General features: G+C 50.0%; 2 protein-coding genes and 4 non-coding genes across 6 annotated transcripts; 5 read left to right on the top strand and 1 right to left on the bottom strand.

Annotated features, from left to right (window-relative positions):
* The first annotated feature begins 1,439 nt into the window (after nt 1–1,439).
* On the top strand, nt 1,440–5,105 carry atp5if1b (ATP synthase inhibitory factor subunit 1b). Its single transcript, NM_001293154.1, has 3 exons — nt 1,440–1,532; nt 4,278–4,390; nt 4,770–5,105. The coding sequence occupies exons 1-3, from the start codon at nt 1,467–1,469 to the stop codon at nt 4,909–4,911; spliced, it is 321 nt and encodes a 106-aa protein (NP_001280083.1). The 5' UTR covers nt 1,440–1,466; the 3' UTR covers nt 4,912–5,105.
* Nucleotides 5,106–7,747: 2,642 nt separating this feature from the next.
* trnaw-cca lies at nt 7,748–7,819 on the bottom strand. Its single transcript has one exon. It is a non-coding gene; the product is annotated as a tRNA-Trp (tRNA).
* A 178-nt stretch (nt 7,820–7,997) lies between these two features.
* rpl13a (ribosomal protein L13a) lies at nt 7,998–12,253 on the top strand. Its single transcript, NM_001292870.1, is given in 8 exon segments — nt 7,998–8,031; nt 8,551–8,623; nt 9,028–9,093; nt 9,580–9,681; nt 10,969–11,054; nt 11,244–11,303; nt 11,746–11,868; nt 12,124–12,253. Coding segments are annotated over 8 exon segments (618 nt in total). The 5' UTR covers nt 7,998–8,010; the 3' UTR covers nt 12,211–12,253.
* LOC121849802 lies at nt 9,220–9,294 on the top strand. Its single transcript, XR_006085361.1, has one exon. It is a non-coding gene; the product is annotated as a small nucleolar RNA Z195/SNORD33/SNORD32 family (small nucleolar RNA).
* Nucleotides 9,798–9,871, top strand: LOC121849801. Its single transcript, XR_006085360.1, has one exon. It is a non-coding gene; the product is annotated as a small nucleolar RNA Z195/SNORD33/SNORD32 family (small nucleolar RNA).
* LOC121849803 lies at nt 11,097–11,172 on the top strand. The gene has a single exon (XR_006085362.1). It is a non-coding gene; the product is annotated as a small nucleolar RNA SNORD34 (small nucleolar RNA).
* Nucleotides 12,254–15,900: the final 3,647 nt, after the last annotated feature.

Consider the following 15,900-nt stretch of genomic DNA (forward strand, 5'->3'; position numbering starts at 1 on the left):
TGTACCCTCATCCAATATACTGTATTTCCAATATATACCCCCATCCTATATATTCTCTCACTCTATATACACAACACCCACCTCATATACACTCCCCTCAACCTATACACACCACTCACCCTACATATACCCTATTCAATAATGTGCATTCTCTCAACCTATACACACTCCCCTCATCCTATAAAACCACACTAACCTTATATACACTACACTCTCTCATATACACTGTATACGCCGCTCTCACCCCATATACACCTTACAGTAATATCCTGTGAATGCAATGATCATTTCGCAGCATTCATTCGGGACATTTCCTTTTAGGAAAGCTCATTTTCAGCATACGGAACAATCCAAATTCTTGACCTTGGTTTGGATATAATAAGTAGAATTGTTCTGTTGTAACATGTAGCAGGAAGATAAGATATACCGAGAAGCACTGAAGCGGATTTACAGATACTTAGTTTCTGGGAGGAAAATTGCGATTGTGTTCAATGTGGGGACACAAAGATGCGCACATTAGTGCTCGGGAAAAAAAACTGGAATGGTCTGTTTGGTTCACAGTCGGTGGCAACCAACGCGAGCGTCGCCCCCAACGCTCGTTCCCCTTCCTTCCGCCGTACCTCAACGCCAGACGCAACGGGACGGGGACGATGACACCGCTTAACGCCTGTCGCGCTCCCCTACAAAAAAAAAACACGCGGCCGCGACACCGGACGGTAAAAAAATCCCGCGAAGCGCTTTCAGACGTCTTGGCGACCGGACGAGGCGGCGGAGCCACATGCCATGAGAGCATCAAATGATTATTACTGCAGTAATGCTCCGTATAAGTCACTGAAGGAGCGGAAATATGTGGCTTCAAACCTGTGTGAGGTGAGGCAAGGTGTGTGGGCGTGTCCTGGGGGGGGGCGTGTCCGGTGGGTCGGGGAGGGGCGTGGCCTGATGCGTTTGGGGGCGTGTCTGGTGGGCGGGGCGTCGGCGGCGGCATTTGAAAGGGGGCGTGTCTGCGGGCGGGTCCGGAGGGTTCGCGGGGCGTGTCCGTTGGCGGTCGGGCCAATGGGGGGGGCGTGTCGGTGGGCGGGTCTGGAGGGTTCGCGGGGCGTGTCCGTTGGCGGTCGGGCCAATGGGGGGGGCGTGTCGGTGGGCGGGTCTGGAGGGTTCGCGGGGCGTGTCCGGTGGCGGTCGGACCAATGGGGGGGCGTGTCGATGGGCGGGTCTGGAGGGTTCGCGGGGCGTGTCCGTTGGCGGTCGGGCCAATGGAGGGGGTGGGGGCGTGTCGGTGGGCGGGTCTGGAGGGTTCGAGGGGCGTGTCCGTTGGCGGTCGGGCCAATGGAGGGGGTGGGAGGCGTGTCGGTGGGCGTGTCGGTGGGCGGGGCTTGTGGGGAGTGTGGGCGGGGCCGGGTCACCCACCTACTTACCGGGCGCGCGGGCCGGCAGCCATCATTCGGTTGCGGGGCAGCGGGTGGAGGATGGCGCGACTTCTGATGAGGAGTCAGTTGGCTCGGCAGCTGCGCAGTTACTCCGATTCCAGCCAGGTGAGGCAGCGAGGCGCCGGCCAGGCCTCGGAGACTCACACCCTCGGCCCCCCCCCCCACTCACCCCGGGGCCTAGTCCTCAGGCTCCCCGCTGCAGTTCAACTCTCACCCGCTGTCTAACCGCCCACTTCTCTCTCTCTCTCTCTCTGTCCTCCCGTCAGGTGAGGCGGCCTCGGGCACCCGGGTGTCTCGGTCCGGCCTCAAGGTCAGCGGCGGGGCCGCAGCTCTCCACCGCCTGACTGACCCGCGGCCTTCACTCAACCTCCAGCCCTCGGGCTGCCCTCACGGTGGTTGTTGTTGTTGTTGTTGGTGGTGGTGGTGGGGAGGGGGTCTGACCTGACGCCCCGGCACCGCAGAGCCGGGGGTCGCGGTGGCCCGGTGTCCTGGTGGAACAGACAGGTTTGTGGGGCTGGAGTTAACCACAGAGACTGAGAGAGTGCGGGGGGGAGGGGGGCGTCAGAGCGATAGAAAGTCAGAGAGGGAGGGGGCAGAGAGGCAGAGGGGGAGGAGGGGGGGTGTCAGAGAGACAGAGGGGGGGTGTCAGAGAGACAGAGGGGGGGTGTCAGAGACAGAGGGGGGGGGTCAAGACAGAGGGGGGGGGGGTCAGAGACAGAGGGGGGTGTCAGAGGACAGAGGGGGGGTGTCAGAGAGACAGAGGGGAGAGGTGTCAGAGAGACAGAGGGGAGAGGTGTCAGAGAGACAGAGGGGGGGTGTCAGAGGAGAGGGGGGGTGTCAGAGGCAGAGGGGGGGGTGTCAGAGGACAGAGGGGGGGTGTCAGAGAGACAGAGGGGGGGTGTCAGAGGCAGAGGGGGGGGTGTCAGAGGCAGAGGGGGGGTGTCAGAGGCAGAGGGGGGGGTGTCAGAGGCAGAGGGGGGGTGTCAGAGAGACAGAGGGGGGAGGTGTCAGAGAGACAGTGAGGGGGAGGTGTCAGAGAGACAGAGAGAGGGGGGGTGTCAGAGAGACAGAGGGGGGGGGTGTCAGAGAGCAGAGGGGGGGGTGTCAGAGAGGCAGAGGGGGGGGTGTCGGAGGCAGGAGGGGGGGGGTGTCAGAGCAGAGGGGGGGTGTCAGAGGCAGAGGGGGGGTGTCAGAGGCAGAGGGGGGGGGTGTCAGAGGCAGAGGGGGGGTGTCAGAGGCAGGAGGGGGGGGGGTGTCAGAGGCAGAGGGGGGGGGGTGTCAGAGGCAGAGGGGGGGGTGTCAGAGGCAGAGGGGGGGTGTCAGAGAGACAGTGAGAGGGGGGGGGTGTCAGAGAGACAGTGAGAGGGGGGATGTCAGAGAGACTGATTTCATTTGTATAGCACCATCCACGTCGGGAGGACGTCCCAAGGCGCTGGTTAGTCGGTGTTTCAGACCCGAGCTGGGGGTTGGGATTGGGGAAGGGGGAGGGCAGGGGGGAGGTCGGGTGATTGAAAGCTTTGTTGAAGAGGAGAGTCTTGAGATCGGTCTTGGAAGGAGGCAGCGGGACTGCAGATTGGAGTTCCAGAGAGCGTGGGCAGAGTGGCAGAAGGCCTGCCCGCCAATGGTGAAGCAGGCTGGATCCCGCTGAGTGGAAGACGCGGGCAGAATGGTAGAGGGTTAGGAGGTCACAGAGGTGGGGGTGGGGAGCAAGGCCATGGAGGGCTTTGAAGGTGAGGATCAAGATATTGAACTGTATCCTCTGTGTGATGGGAAGTCAGGAGAGTCGCGCGAGGATAGGGGGCGGTAGGGTCACGGAGCCTGGTGCAGGAGAGGACATGGGCTGCAGAATTCTGGATGATCTGCAGCTTAGAGAGGGAGAAGTTGGGGAGGCCATCAAGCAAGGAGTTTGCATAGTCAAGCCTTGATGTTATAATGCGCGTGTGAGCATTTTGGCAGCCTGCGGTGTGAGGCAGCGGTGGAGCCGGGCAATGTTACGGAGTTGGGGGAAGGCAGAGTGGGTTACAGCACCGACGTGGGGTAGAAAGAATAGTTGAGACGTCTCAAAGTGCTTCACAGAATATATTGTAAAGTGAATTAATTGTATATTTTGTGGGCGAAACACAGCAGTGTCCCACAAACAGTCGTGGATTGAGTGACCACATTTTTTGTAAAAAGGAATTATTACCCCCGACAAAGCAATCTGTTAATTGACTAACAACCAGATTTCTACTTACTACAAGGTAAACAGGGGTGTAGAGTAAGGGTGAAATGTCGGGCAAGTGAAAGGCAGAATTGTCAGCAATGACGGACTTTCACATAAAATAATTTTTTATACAACTGGAAAGTCTAAAGACAAGCAAATTCGAGTCAAGCTGCAACAAGTCACTTGTGAATTTAGTTTTAATTCAGGTCTGTGTTCACGCATGTGGCACCGTAATACTGATCCATCACCACTGTATTTCTCTTGCAACTTCACTTAGGGGGTCGCCCTCTCTTCCTCGTGAGGCTGCCTGAAGCAGTTTGACGCAGGAAAGACACATCAGAACACAACTGTGTAACTTGCAGGACGCTGCCAGTTGGATGGGAGTTGGCTGTTTATATGATGCTTTTGGGCAGTAAGAGCAAGAAAACCGTGCTGATCCTTGCTCTTGTCGCAGATCCATGGCTGTGTGTATGCGGTGTCCAACTTTGAGCACAGGATTTGGTCCCACTTTGCACATGGTGGTGTAACAGGGAGATCCTGGCTTGTGAAATACGTTGGGAGGTTTTTGCAATCCAACTCGTACACAGTTGTAGTTATTTGTTTCTGCTTTTTTTTTTAAAATGTGTAGTTTTCTCTCTTGATTTTAGATGGGCGATTTGGGCTCTGGTGCTGGAAAGGGCGGTGGTGGAGGAGGTTCCATCCGAGAAGCTGGTGGTGCTTTTGGCAAAAGGCAGGCAGCACAAGAGGAAAAATATTTCAGGTAACAAATGTCTACCCAATTGTCATGTTCCCCCTCTCCACTACCACCACCACCTCTGATTGTTCTTGTCGCATCTCCAAAATGTTGACAAGTTCTGCTGGGTGGGGAGGGGGGGAAATGAGATAATGTTTAAAATGCTGAACACTTTGGATTTGGTCGGACAAACACTCAGAAACTGATGGGCTTTCCTTTGCACGAGGCGGATCATCACAAATTGAAATTAAAAGTCTAACTTGCGTTATCAGTGCGTTCACTGAGGATGTCTGCCCTGAGATCCACAAGAACATCCTCGGCATCTCCTCGAACGGTGGACTTTTAAAACTCGTGTCATGGGAGTGTGAGGCACTAAACTTCTGTCGACTTTGTTTGATTCTTTCAGGGAGCAGGAAGCTAAGGCGCTTGAGTTTCTGAAACGGCACCATTACGACGAAATAAATATCCAGGAGAAGGAAATCAAACGTTTGCAGAAAGAGATTGACCGTCGCCAAAACATCCTCAAGCAGCTGAAGAACGATGACTAGATTCCTTCCTAGCTTTGCCCAGCATCCTTGTGTTGCCCAGCATATCTCAATCATGCAACTCGAGGACATCACCTTCAGATGCACGTTGATTTCTACAATCAAATTATGCTAAACATGCATCGATTTGTTCAGTCAAATACTGAATGTAGATGCCTAAATATACATCAAATAAAAATACAATGAGTTCATGATCTAAAGGTGAACTTGTCTTATTTCCTCCTTTATCTCAACTTAGTATACAGTGTGTCTGAGGTGAGTTGGTCATTGTGCATCTGTGTGCGTTGGCTGTAGGGAGAATCGCAGCCAAGCCCGAGCTCTTTACCCCCCACCCACCACACACACAAACACACCACACACGTGCGCTTATCCGCAAATACATGATTACTGCAATGGTGAAATGCATTGAGACGTTTTAACACTAAAAGGTGCTACTTGTATGTCAAGTACAATTTTCATTATTGTTTGGCTTGCACTATTGCAGGTTACACAGAACCCGTAGACACAAACTGAGGAATTTTCATAGTCATGTTTTTTTTTGCATGTTATTCATCTTGGACACCCAATCTTAGGAAGGATGTGCCAGCCTTGGGGGGTGTCTAGTACCAGATTAATGTGTGGGCTGAAGGGAGTTCAGCTATGATAGGAGGTTGGGTATACTTGCGTTCTTTGAAGCAGAGGAAGTCAAGGGGTGATTTGATTTAGATGTTTAAAGTATTCAAAGGGATTGACAGCAGGTAGTGGATAAATATTTCCTTTGGTAATGGAATCTGTTACAAGGAGCAGAGTTGTAAAATCCAACCAAGAAGTTCAGAGTTAAGATAAGGAAGCATTTTTTTTGCATAGAGTTGTGGAGATTTTGTTGTTGTTACTGTCTAGTGCCTTGGGACATCCTTCTAGCATGAAAAGTGCTATATCAATATCATTTGTTGTTGATGTGGGCTGTTCTGCCACAGGAACAACAACAAGATTCCACTTATAGAGCGCCTTTCACGTCGGGAGGACGTCCCAAGGCACTGGACAGTTGGGTTGGGACCGGAGCAGTGGGGAAATGGTCAGGGTGAGGGAAGAGAGGGAGCGAGGAGGGGGTAGAGAGTCGAGAGGGGAGGTGAAGGCACGGTCGAAGAGAAAGGTCTTGAGAAAGTAGATGAATAAGAATCAATGGGGATGTTCAAAAGAAAAACAAGACGCAGTACTTGTGTTGCAAAGATATGATAGAGTGTTGCAAAAGACCAGGCCATTGGGATTTTAAAAAATCTGTCAAGGTCTAATAATTCTGACGGAACGGGCTCGGTGGGCTGAATGGCCTCTTCCAGTTCCTATTTTTCTTATGTATTCATGTTGTATCAAAATGGGAGCGATTGGGTGTCCATTTCAACTTCGAAGGCGACAATGTTTCCCCTTTCCATTCAGCAAAACGTTTGAAGCATTTCTCCAATAAAACCCAAACAGATAACAAGAGATAACAAATAACTATTTGGTGTTTTGGGAGATACTGTAATTGTTACATTTCTGTCATTCTGTGATTTATAGTTCAGGATGAGAGTACAGTGTTACAAAGGTATTTGTTAAACAATAATAATAATACACCAGCTTTATTATCGGCTGCAACAGAAAAATGTTGTGCTGTTATTCAGTGATGTTAAAACCCAGATTTATATTAAATTGGATTGGAACATTGCTATAAACAGGATATTTCTTTGCAAACCTCTGCAAACACGACTCTTTCAAATGCAGTTGGGTAGAATGTCCACCTGGGTCTCCCTTTAATTCTATTTATGCAGAATTTTAGATGATCCAGAATTTGGCAATTTTGTTCATTTTGAAAAAAAAAAGCATTCATTTTCTGCAACTTTCCTTTACGTGTGAAGGGCAAGAAAACCGACTTGAAAATTAAGAGTGATTCTCGGGATATAACTGTAAAGTGTTGTACACTTCCACATAATAATAATAATAATAATAATCCTCGCATTTGATATAGCGCTTTTCACGCGGGAGGACATCCCAAAGCGCTTCACAGAACACACTGTAAAGTGAATAGACTGTATATTTGTGGGCCAACGCGGCGGCCGATTGCGCACAGCAATGTCCCCACAAACAGTCGTGGATTGAAAACGACCAATTTATTATTGTTTTGGGTTCTGGAGGGACTATTATGTATTATTATTATGTATGCAGATGACACCCAACTCTATTTTCCCACCTCTCTTTGCGACCCCCAGTCCCCTGATGCTCTGCCTGTCAGATCTCAGGCACTGAATGAGCGCAAACTTCCTTCCGCCGAACGTTGACAAGACGGAAGCCATCCTCTTCGGCTCTCGTCAACGCGTCTAAAACCTCACGTCTCCCACCGACCCGACCTCCCGCTAAAACCCCCCCGAAACCCGTACGCAACCCAGGCGTCCGGTACGACCCCCACGTCCCGGTCCCTCACCGTCACCGCTTTCTTTCGCCTCCGGACCCATCGCCTGTCTCCACCAATGCCTCACTCCAAAAGCCGCTGCAACCCCGGTCCGTGCCTTTGTCGCCTCTCGGCCGGACTGCCCCTCGCCCCCCTCCGCCGCCATCCGCAAAATCCAAATGGTTCAAAGCTCTGCCGCCCGCAATCCCACCCGCGTGAGACCCCCGACCCCCCGCCCCCAGTCCTTGGCCACACGGCGCTGGTTCCAGAGGCGCTGAGTGCAGACGGGTCCCCAATGTCTCGCCTCTTTCGCAAGACGGGAAATAAAACAATCCTAATGGCAAAACAACAATTATAGTACCACGCAGAGATAGATAGATATCGATAGATAGAGACACTGCCTTTTATTTTGCAATTTTTTTTAAAAAAAAAAGGGTATGACCCCGACGTGATTTGAACACGCAGCCTTCTGATCTGGAGTCAGACGCGCTACCGTTGCGCCACGAGGTCTTGCGGACGGAAGGCCGCGGGGAGAGCTTATGAAGGGGTGCACGCATGCGCGGGCTGGCCGGGGAGCCGCCGTCAGTGACTGCGAGGGGAGGGGCGGGAGGGAGGGAGGGGCGGGAAAGCGTGATTTCCCGGATGTGCCGAGCCCTGCTATTTAGGCGGGGAGACCCCGTTCTCTTTCCTTTTCGGTCGTCATGGCGGACGGCTTCAACAAGGTGCAGCTGCGGCTCTGCTCGGCGGCGGCGGCGCCCGCGCCCTCCCTCCCTCCCTCCCTCCCGCGGTGTCCTTTCCCCCGTGCCTTTAAGTCGTGAGCGCGCGCGACAGTCCGGGCCTCCCGTGTGTGTGTGTGCGCAGCGGCCGTCGAACCGCCAGTCGAGGCTGAGGCCTTGCGGGGCCTCGTGGCTCCTGCGCCGCCCGCCCGCCCGCCGTGGCCGGTCAATCGCCCGCCAAGCGCGTGGCCTCCGTCTATCCGAGGAGGAAGGGGGGGGGGGGGGAAGGCGGTTGAGGAGGAGGAGGAGGAGGCCGTTGGTGGGTCCGGAGGCTCGGTGGCCGAGTCCCCCCCCCCCCCGTGGGTTATTACAGCGGCGAGTGGTGGGGGTCGAGGTTAGACCTCGAGTTGCTTTTATAGCGTCTGGTTTTCTCGGTCGGGGCGGGGGCTGGTGCTCTGATCCTGACCCTCCCTCACTCTCTCCCTCACTCTCTCCCTCACCCTCTCCCCCTCACTCTCTCTGCAGGTTCTCCTCCTCGATGGCCGAGGACATCTCCTTGGCCGCCTGGCCGCCATCGTGGCCAAGCAGATCCTGTTAGGTATCCGTTCGCTCATCCTCGCCTTTTTTTTTCTCTCTCTCTCTTCTTCGTCGTCTTCTTCTTCTTCTTCCCCCCCCTCCCCCCCCCCCCCAAAAAAAAAAGAGAGCTGAGCTGCCCTCGGCTCGACTTCAACCGCGTCGGTGGCGGTGATCGGGACCCGTCTCCCCCTTTTTTTTTAATTCGCCTTCGAGAATTTTTCTTTCCTTCCAACGAGGAAGACTCACTCGCACGTCCACTACCCATCTCGAGGCCACACACACACACACACACACTCTGTCTCCTTCTCGCTTGAATGGCTGTGGTCTTTATCTAAAATGTGCATTTGTTGTTGTTTTTTTTTGTTTGTTTGTTTCGTACTCGTTAAACCTGAACAAAAAAAAACCACACACACCACACACCCGCAGGTCACAAAGTGGTGGTGGTGAGATGCGAAGGGATCAATATCTCGGGCAACTTTTACCGCAACAAACGTAAGTGATTGACCCGTCCCTTACCTGTTCTGCACCCCCCCGCACGTACTTAAGGATGTAAGGCAGTATTGAGTGTGATGCACTGGGGTATCATTAGGAGTCCACTGACCCGAACTAAGATTAGATGATGTCTGTGATGAATTTCTGTGATCCGAGATTTCTCAATGAGAATACCTCACATGCACTACCATCTGAGACGTATACGTGTTCAAAAGCTGCACACATGGTTTCCCTATCTATAGTGGATCTTGTGCCTGTGAGCGCTTTGTATTTCAGCGCCTTGGGATGCCCTCCTGACACGAAAGGCGCTCTGTAAATGTAAATTGTGCCTGTGTTGCTTTTCAGTTGAATTCTATGCAATACTGCAAGTGGGAGATGTAGTAATGGGAGTTGAACGCTAATCTGCTGGAAGGTCAAGTCAGCTGTGTGTCTTTCTGTTTTGCAGTTTTGAATTCATGGCAGTTATTTAGTCTTTTATTTTTATAGTTAAATATCTTGCTTTCTTGCGCAAGAGGATGAATACTAACCCTTCTCGTGGCCCATATCACTTCAGAGCACCAAGCCGGATCTTCTGGAGGACTGTAAGAGGTAATTTATTTATTTTCAGAGAGGTGTACTTATCCTAGTTCTTGGGAATGTAAGGAAGTATTGATTGTAATGCACTGGTATCGTTAAGAGTCCACTGACCCGAAATAAGGTTGGATGATGTCTGTGATGAATTTCTGTGATCGAGATTTCTCAATGAGAATACCTCACATGCACTACCATCTGAGACGTACATGTTCAAAACCTGCACAAATGGTTTCCCTATAGTGGATTTTATGTCTATGAGCGCTCTGTATTTCAGCGCCTTGGGTTGTCCTCCTGACGCGGTTCTCTTCCCAAATGAATGTTTTATATCCATTTGCTTTAAATTGCTACTTTCCAATGCAAATTTATTTGGTAAGCAAAATTATAACTGGTCATGTTCACACTGAATTATTGGCATTTAGATACTTGATATCTCATCAGGTACATGAGTGACATGTCCCTAACCTTGCATTTACCTCCCACTAAGCAACTTCAGGATATTTAATATTCCCATTATGCCCATGTCTGAATTAATAATATTGAAATCCCATTATAAGCACTAACAGTCTTGTTTGACACTCAACTGTCCTTTGTCACCCTACATCCATGCCATGTCCTATTCTGCCATCCCCCCCATCTCTGTTACATTGCCTGACTCTGCCACTGCCTCACCCCTCAGGCTGCCGAAACCCTCCTACAAACCTTCATTACACCCAGGCTCGACTATGCTAATGCCCTGCTTGTCGGCCTTCCCAACGGTTCCCCCACAAGCTGCAGATCATCCAGAACTCTGCAGCTTGTGTCCTCTCTGGCACCAGGCTCCGTGACCCCATCGCACCCACCCTCGCCTGACTCCCCATCCCTCAGAGGATTGAGTTCAAAATTATTGTTCTTGCCTTCAAGGCCCTCCATTGCCTTGCCCCTCCTACCTCTCTGACCTGTTAACCCCATATCAACCTGTCCGCTCCCTCCGCTCAGCAAGCTCCGGCCTGCTTCATGTCCCCCAACCCACCATCAGTGGTCAGGCCTTCAGCCTCTCTGCCCCCACCCTCTGGAAGTCCATCCCACATTCCCTCCACCTCACTCCCTCTCTTCAAGGCACACCTCAGACCCCTCCTCTTCAAACGTACCTTTGGCTATCCTCCCCCCCCCCCAGCTCAGATCCTAATCCCTGACTGTTAAGCGCCCTGGGATGTCTCCTGATGTGAAAGGCGCTTTACAAATGTAATTTTATATTATATATCAGGTAATGTAACTACTGTGTTTATGCTGCAATAAAGATTTTTTTCTGATGCTGTTTTTAAGGTATGTTGCCACACAAGACCAAGCGTGGTCAAGCTGCCTTGGACAGACTGAAGGTCTTTGATGGTGTTCCACCTCCATATGACAAGGTATACCATAAACATGATACAGAAGAATGTTGATGTCTTTTGTTCTATCAGTGATGAATTACTTTTACCTACATTGCTTGATCTATATATATGAGAAAAACACATTACTGAGATAGGAAAAAAAATGCTTTTCAACTGGGAAGCTTTCTCCTGTTCAGTTCTTAAATCCATCTTAAATTTTTGTTCCAGAGAAAACGTATGGTTGTTCCAGCTGCCCTGAAGATTGTGCGATTGAAGCCAACTCGCAAGGTAATTCTGAGTACTGTTCTGGGTGGACTTCTTATTTTGGAGGGGAATGTTAACTTCATTTTGTAAGAGGAATTGAAGTGTGAAAGTTCCCTGCTTAGAAGACTGGGAAGGGGAAAGGATTGAATCAGTTTTAACTATCACGTTCGGATCATGATGTTCGCATCAGCATGATCATTGCTGATCTGGGCTGCTGCTCTGGATGATAATTTTGACCTGTCCAGCCATTGACCTGAGTAATTTCTAGTACACTTCCAGGAGTGGGAGTAATGGTGATTCCTGCTTATCCCAAAAGCAGCCATACTTTCTTTCCAGATTGAGTCATTGAACATAAATTAAGTTCACTTTGACCTAATAAATTCATGAACAGAAAAATGAGCAACTCTTTAGCTTCTAACTGCGCTGTTGGAAGCCAATTTGTAACCATATCTGCTTTGTCTTGCAGTTTGCACTTCTTGGTCGTCTAGCCCATGAGGTTGGCTGGAAATACCAGGCCATCACAGCCACTCTTGAGGAAAAGCGTAAAGCAAAAGCCAAGCTTCACTATGTGAAAAAGAAGAAAGTGTTGGTGAGTTGATGATTGGTTGATCTGAACTTCTTATTTGGGGTTTTCTGGTTGCCACTCAGTACTCTCTGGACCTGTTACTATTTGCCAGTATTTCAACTGACAAAAGTGCACAAGAAATTGGGGCTGGCTATTGATTTGTAATAATTTAATATTCTGTTGACGAGCACAATTTTGAAGTTTTGCTCTGAACTTCTAGTACAATGTTTTTTTTTTCAAAATTCCAATCTGTTTAAATTCTGCAAATTCTCTTCACAGAAACTGAAAAAAATTGCTGAGAAGAACGTTGAAAGCAAAATTGCGAAGTACACAGATATACTGAAGCAGTATGGAGTACTTGTTTAATATATTTTCCAAAAAGTGACAATAAATGGCTAGCTAAAACAGGATTTTGATTCTTTTTGCAGTTTGTTTTCTGGTTAGTACTGATTTTAAGCCCAGGGAAGCAAGACACCCGTGCTTCATCTTTCTTCAGTATCTTGAGGTACTGTACATTCAAGGGGTGTGCAATGCTAACTCGGATTGGAGGAGCCAAGATGGAACTCTGAGCAGTTTTGGGGTTCTCAATCAGATCAAGAAATTGCTAGAGGAGCATTGGCAGAATTTATGGATGGGGATTGCTGCCTCCATGATACAAAAAACAGTTGATGGTTACAGCATCAAGTGATGTGTCCTTGCTTGCGTATGATTGACTTTTACAAACCTTCCCCCCCAAATTGGAAGGAACTTTGGATTCTGTCATCAGTAATCAGAAAACCTGATGCTTTTATTGATTCTTAGGTTGTACAGCACTCAACTATCCTCCCTGTAGTCCAGAACAGCTCAGGTCTAGCAGTGTGAGGAATCCATGGGCAAATGATGCCCGTTTACTGATTTAGGCAACCAGTGAGGCTGCGTAATTTCATCTGTAGGTAAAGGATTAAGTGAGGATTTGAGTGAGAAAACTGGAGATTGATATTTTGTTTTATGTGCCATATCCAAAGTAATTTGGGACCCCACTCACCTAATTAATTCTTGGGACAGTACAATTTTATTTTTTAACCACATTTATTTTGTATTACTGTGATTTCTTAACAGCAGACCACATGCCCATAGGTAATACTTTATGAATACAAACTTCACTGTATTCCAAAATAATTACAGGATTCGAATAATTTCTTAAATGAACCAATTAAAAGATTGGTGAGGTGGGATTTTGCCCAATGCTTTTTAAAAAAAAGATTGCATTTATATAGTGCTGTTCACGTCAGGTTTGTACAAGATGTTTCCTGGATGTCATTTTGCTCCTTAGTTTGCTTGCACACTAAGTGTAAATTGGGATCCAGATCAGGTGCAATCTGCTTTAGGTGGATTGTATATACGTGCAAAACACATGGAACTCACCTAAGCCATTTCAGTGTGCAGTTTATGAAGTTAATTTGACCTGTAGATGTGTTACTGTCTCTTTGACTTGCGTGGTTTTCAAGCTGGTGAAATGTCAGGGATGCAATCAAATGGTTTGCACATTTCTTATTTGTACATGTCTGTTGGCAGCACAGCATGTTACTGCAGTGGCTGCCATTCTTGCTCTGGTGTTTCTGGGCTTTGACAGGTGAATTTTAAAGAATGAAAGTAGCAGTTATGTAAATGTTGCACACATTCAATTGCTGTAGTTGCAGTCCTTTTGCTTTCCGTTTGTAACCCAATGGTCTGTAACGTGGCATGCTTGGATTGTTTTAATTTGGAAAACTGTCCGTGATAAAATCCGCAGACAAGGAAAACTTATGCCCAATGCTCCTTCCTGCACAATTCTAATTATAAGTGAAGCTGCCAACCCTCTTAAGTGGTTTGTGCATATGTGTACATAACTACCTGTTATTGTTGATGATTGTCAAAGTATATTTATTCCTTATTAGAATGAAGTATGTCCCTAGTCCCTTCCGCTCCATGACTGGCAGTCGTGTTGGAGAAACTAAAACCAGGGGTCACAACCTTAAGATCAGAGGCAGCCCTTTCGCACTGAGTTGAGGAAGAACTTCTTCACTCAATGGGCGGTGAATGTATGGAACTCACTACCCCAAAGGGCTGTTGACGCTCAGTCCTTGAACATATTCAAGACTGAGATAGATAGATTTCTTATTGCAAAAGGCATTAAGGGATATGGGGATAGGGTAGGGTCAGGTTATTAGGTGGAGTTGAGATTAAAAGATCAACCATGATTGAATGGCGGGGCAGGCTCGAAGGGCTGAATGGCCTATTCCTGCTCCTCTATGTTATGTCAGACATTACCCCCTGAAACTCTTCCATTCCCTCTGCCTTGCCTCCTCCTTCCCCAGCTTCAAATAACACCTGAAGACCTCCGCCTTTGATCACACCTTTGCTCATCTCCCCTGCTTGGTGTCGAGCTGTGCCACTTAAGTGCTCAGACGATACCACGTGTGAAGAGGCTCCACACAAAATACGAGTTGTCACGCTCAAACTTCTGCATCTTCCATCGAAATGAAACGGAGACCTGCGCTCCTATTCCTTGAAAGACGTTGCTAGCACAGAAAGGTTTTCTTTTAAACCACGTATAAACCCGGTCATTCGATTCACGGTCGTTCTTGGGACTTTCTTTTGGTTTTGGTTTTGTTTCTTGGTCTTCCTACGAAATGCAAGTCGCCGAACTGCGCGGCACATGCCGGTGGAGCGCTTTCAGCCATCCTGGAGGTGACGCACCCCGCGTCGAAACAAAGGCCGAGGTTTACAAGGCGGACCCAATGGGCAAAAGGGCACGTCTATAAAAGCGCAAGAGAGAGNAAAAAACCATCCCCATGCGAAAAACGCACTCGGGCCGGTGAAACCATTGGCCGTAATGCCCCGGCCTCGGCGCAGCGAGCCAACCGACCGCCGCTTGCCGGTGTTCTTCTGCGCCGCGCTTCGCTTCTGAGACGGCGCGCGATGAGACAGACGCTCGACGGTAATGGCGGTGGCAGCGCCAATAATCCCCGCATTTTTGACGTGAGCGCGTTTCGCCTCCCCTCGACGGCTGCTGCGGAGTGGGGCCGTACGTCTGTGGGCGGAGCGCGGCGGCCGGCGCTCAAAACTCGAATCGCGAGGATTAATATTACTATTATATTGTGGAGTCCTGTAGCTCAGTGGTTAGAGCACTCGCTTTGCAAGCGAGAGACCTGAGTTCAATCCCAGGCAGAGGGCGAAACCTCGGGCAAGTTTCCTTACTCCACACAGAGCCTAATAATAGTCCCTCCAAACCCAAAACAATAATAAATTGGTCATTTTCAATCCACGACTGTTTGTGGGACATTGCTGTGCGCAATTGGCTGCCGCGTTCGCCCACAAATATACAGTCAATTCACTTTACAGTGTGTTCTGTGAAGCGCTTCGGGACGTCCTCCCGACGTGTAAAGCGCTCTGTCAAATGCAAGGATTATTATTATTATTATTATTAATTAATTACTGTAACAATTAACACCGGTCGGTGGTGGTGGTGGTGGTGAAGGCAACGCCCCGCCCCCCTCCCCATCTGCACTGTCACTCTCCCTGGTTGCCGAGCAACCGCCTTCCCCGCCCTCCCTCCCCCCGCCGGCGTTGCCTAGCAACCGAGCCCGCCCCTCCCGCCCCGCCCCTCCCCGTCGCTCTCGGCAGCGTTGAGGGGCCGGCCCGTGCAAGATGCTCGCGGGAAACCCCGTGCGCGGTGTGCGCGCGAGCGCGCGTGCGCGGATTCGGCGCGAGCGCCCATGCGGGCAGGGAAAGGGGAGGGGAGAGGAGGAGGAGGAGGAAGGGGGGGGGAGGAGAGGCGAGAGAGAGAGAGAGAGAGAGAGGAGGTTGCGCGCCATTTTAGTTGTCAAAGAAGCTGGCGCCGGGACGGTCCTCACGGCGTCGCCCAATTGCGAAACAGCCCTGTGGTGTTTTTTTTTAAAACGCTCGCTACTACTACTACTACTACTATCTCTCTTTCTCCTTCCCTCCCTCCTCTCTTCTTTCCCCCCACCCCCACTCCCTCCCCCCCCACCACACCACACACCTCCCTCCCTCCCTCCTCCCTCCCTCCCTCCA

The sequence above is a fragment of the Callorhinchus milii genome, unplaced genomic scaffold (assembly GCF_018977255.1).
Source record: "Callorhinchus milii isolate IMCB2004 unplaced genomic scaffold, IMCB_Cmil_1.0 Scaffold10, whole genome shotgun sequence".
NCBI lineage: Eukaryota > Metazoa > Chordata > Chondrichthyes > Chimaeriformes > Callorhinchidae > Callorhinchus > Callorhinchus milii.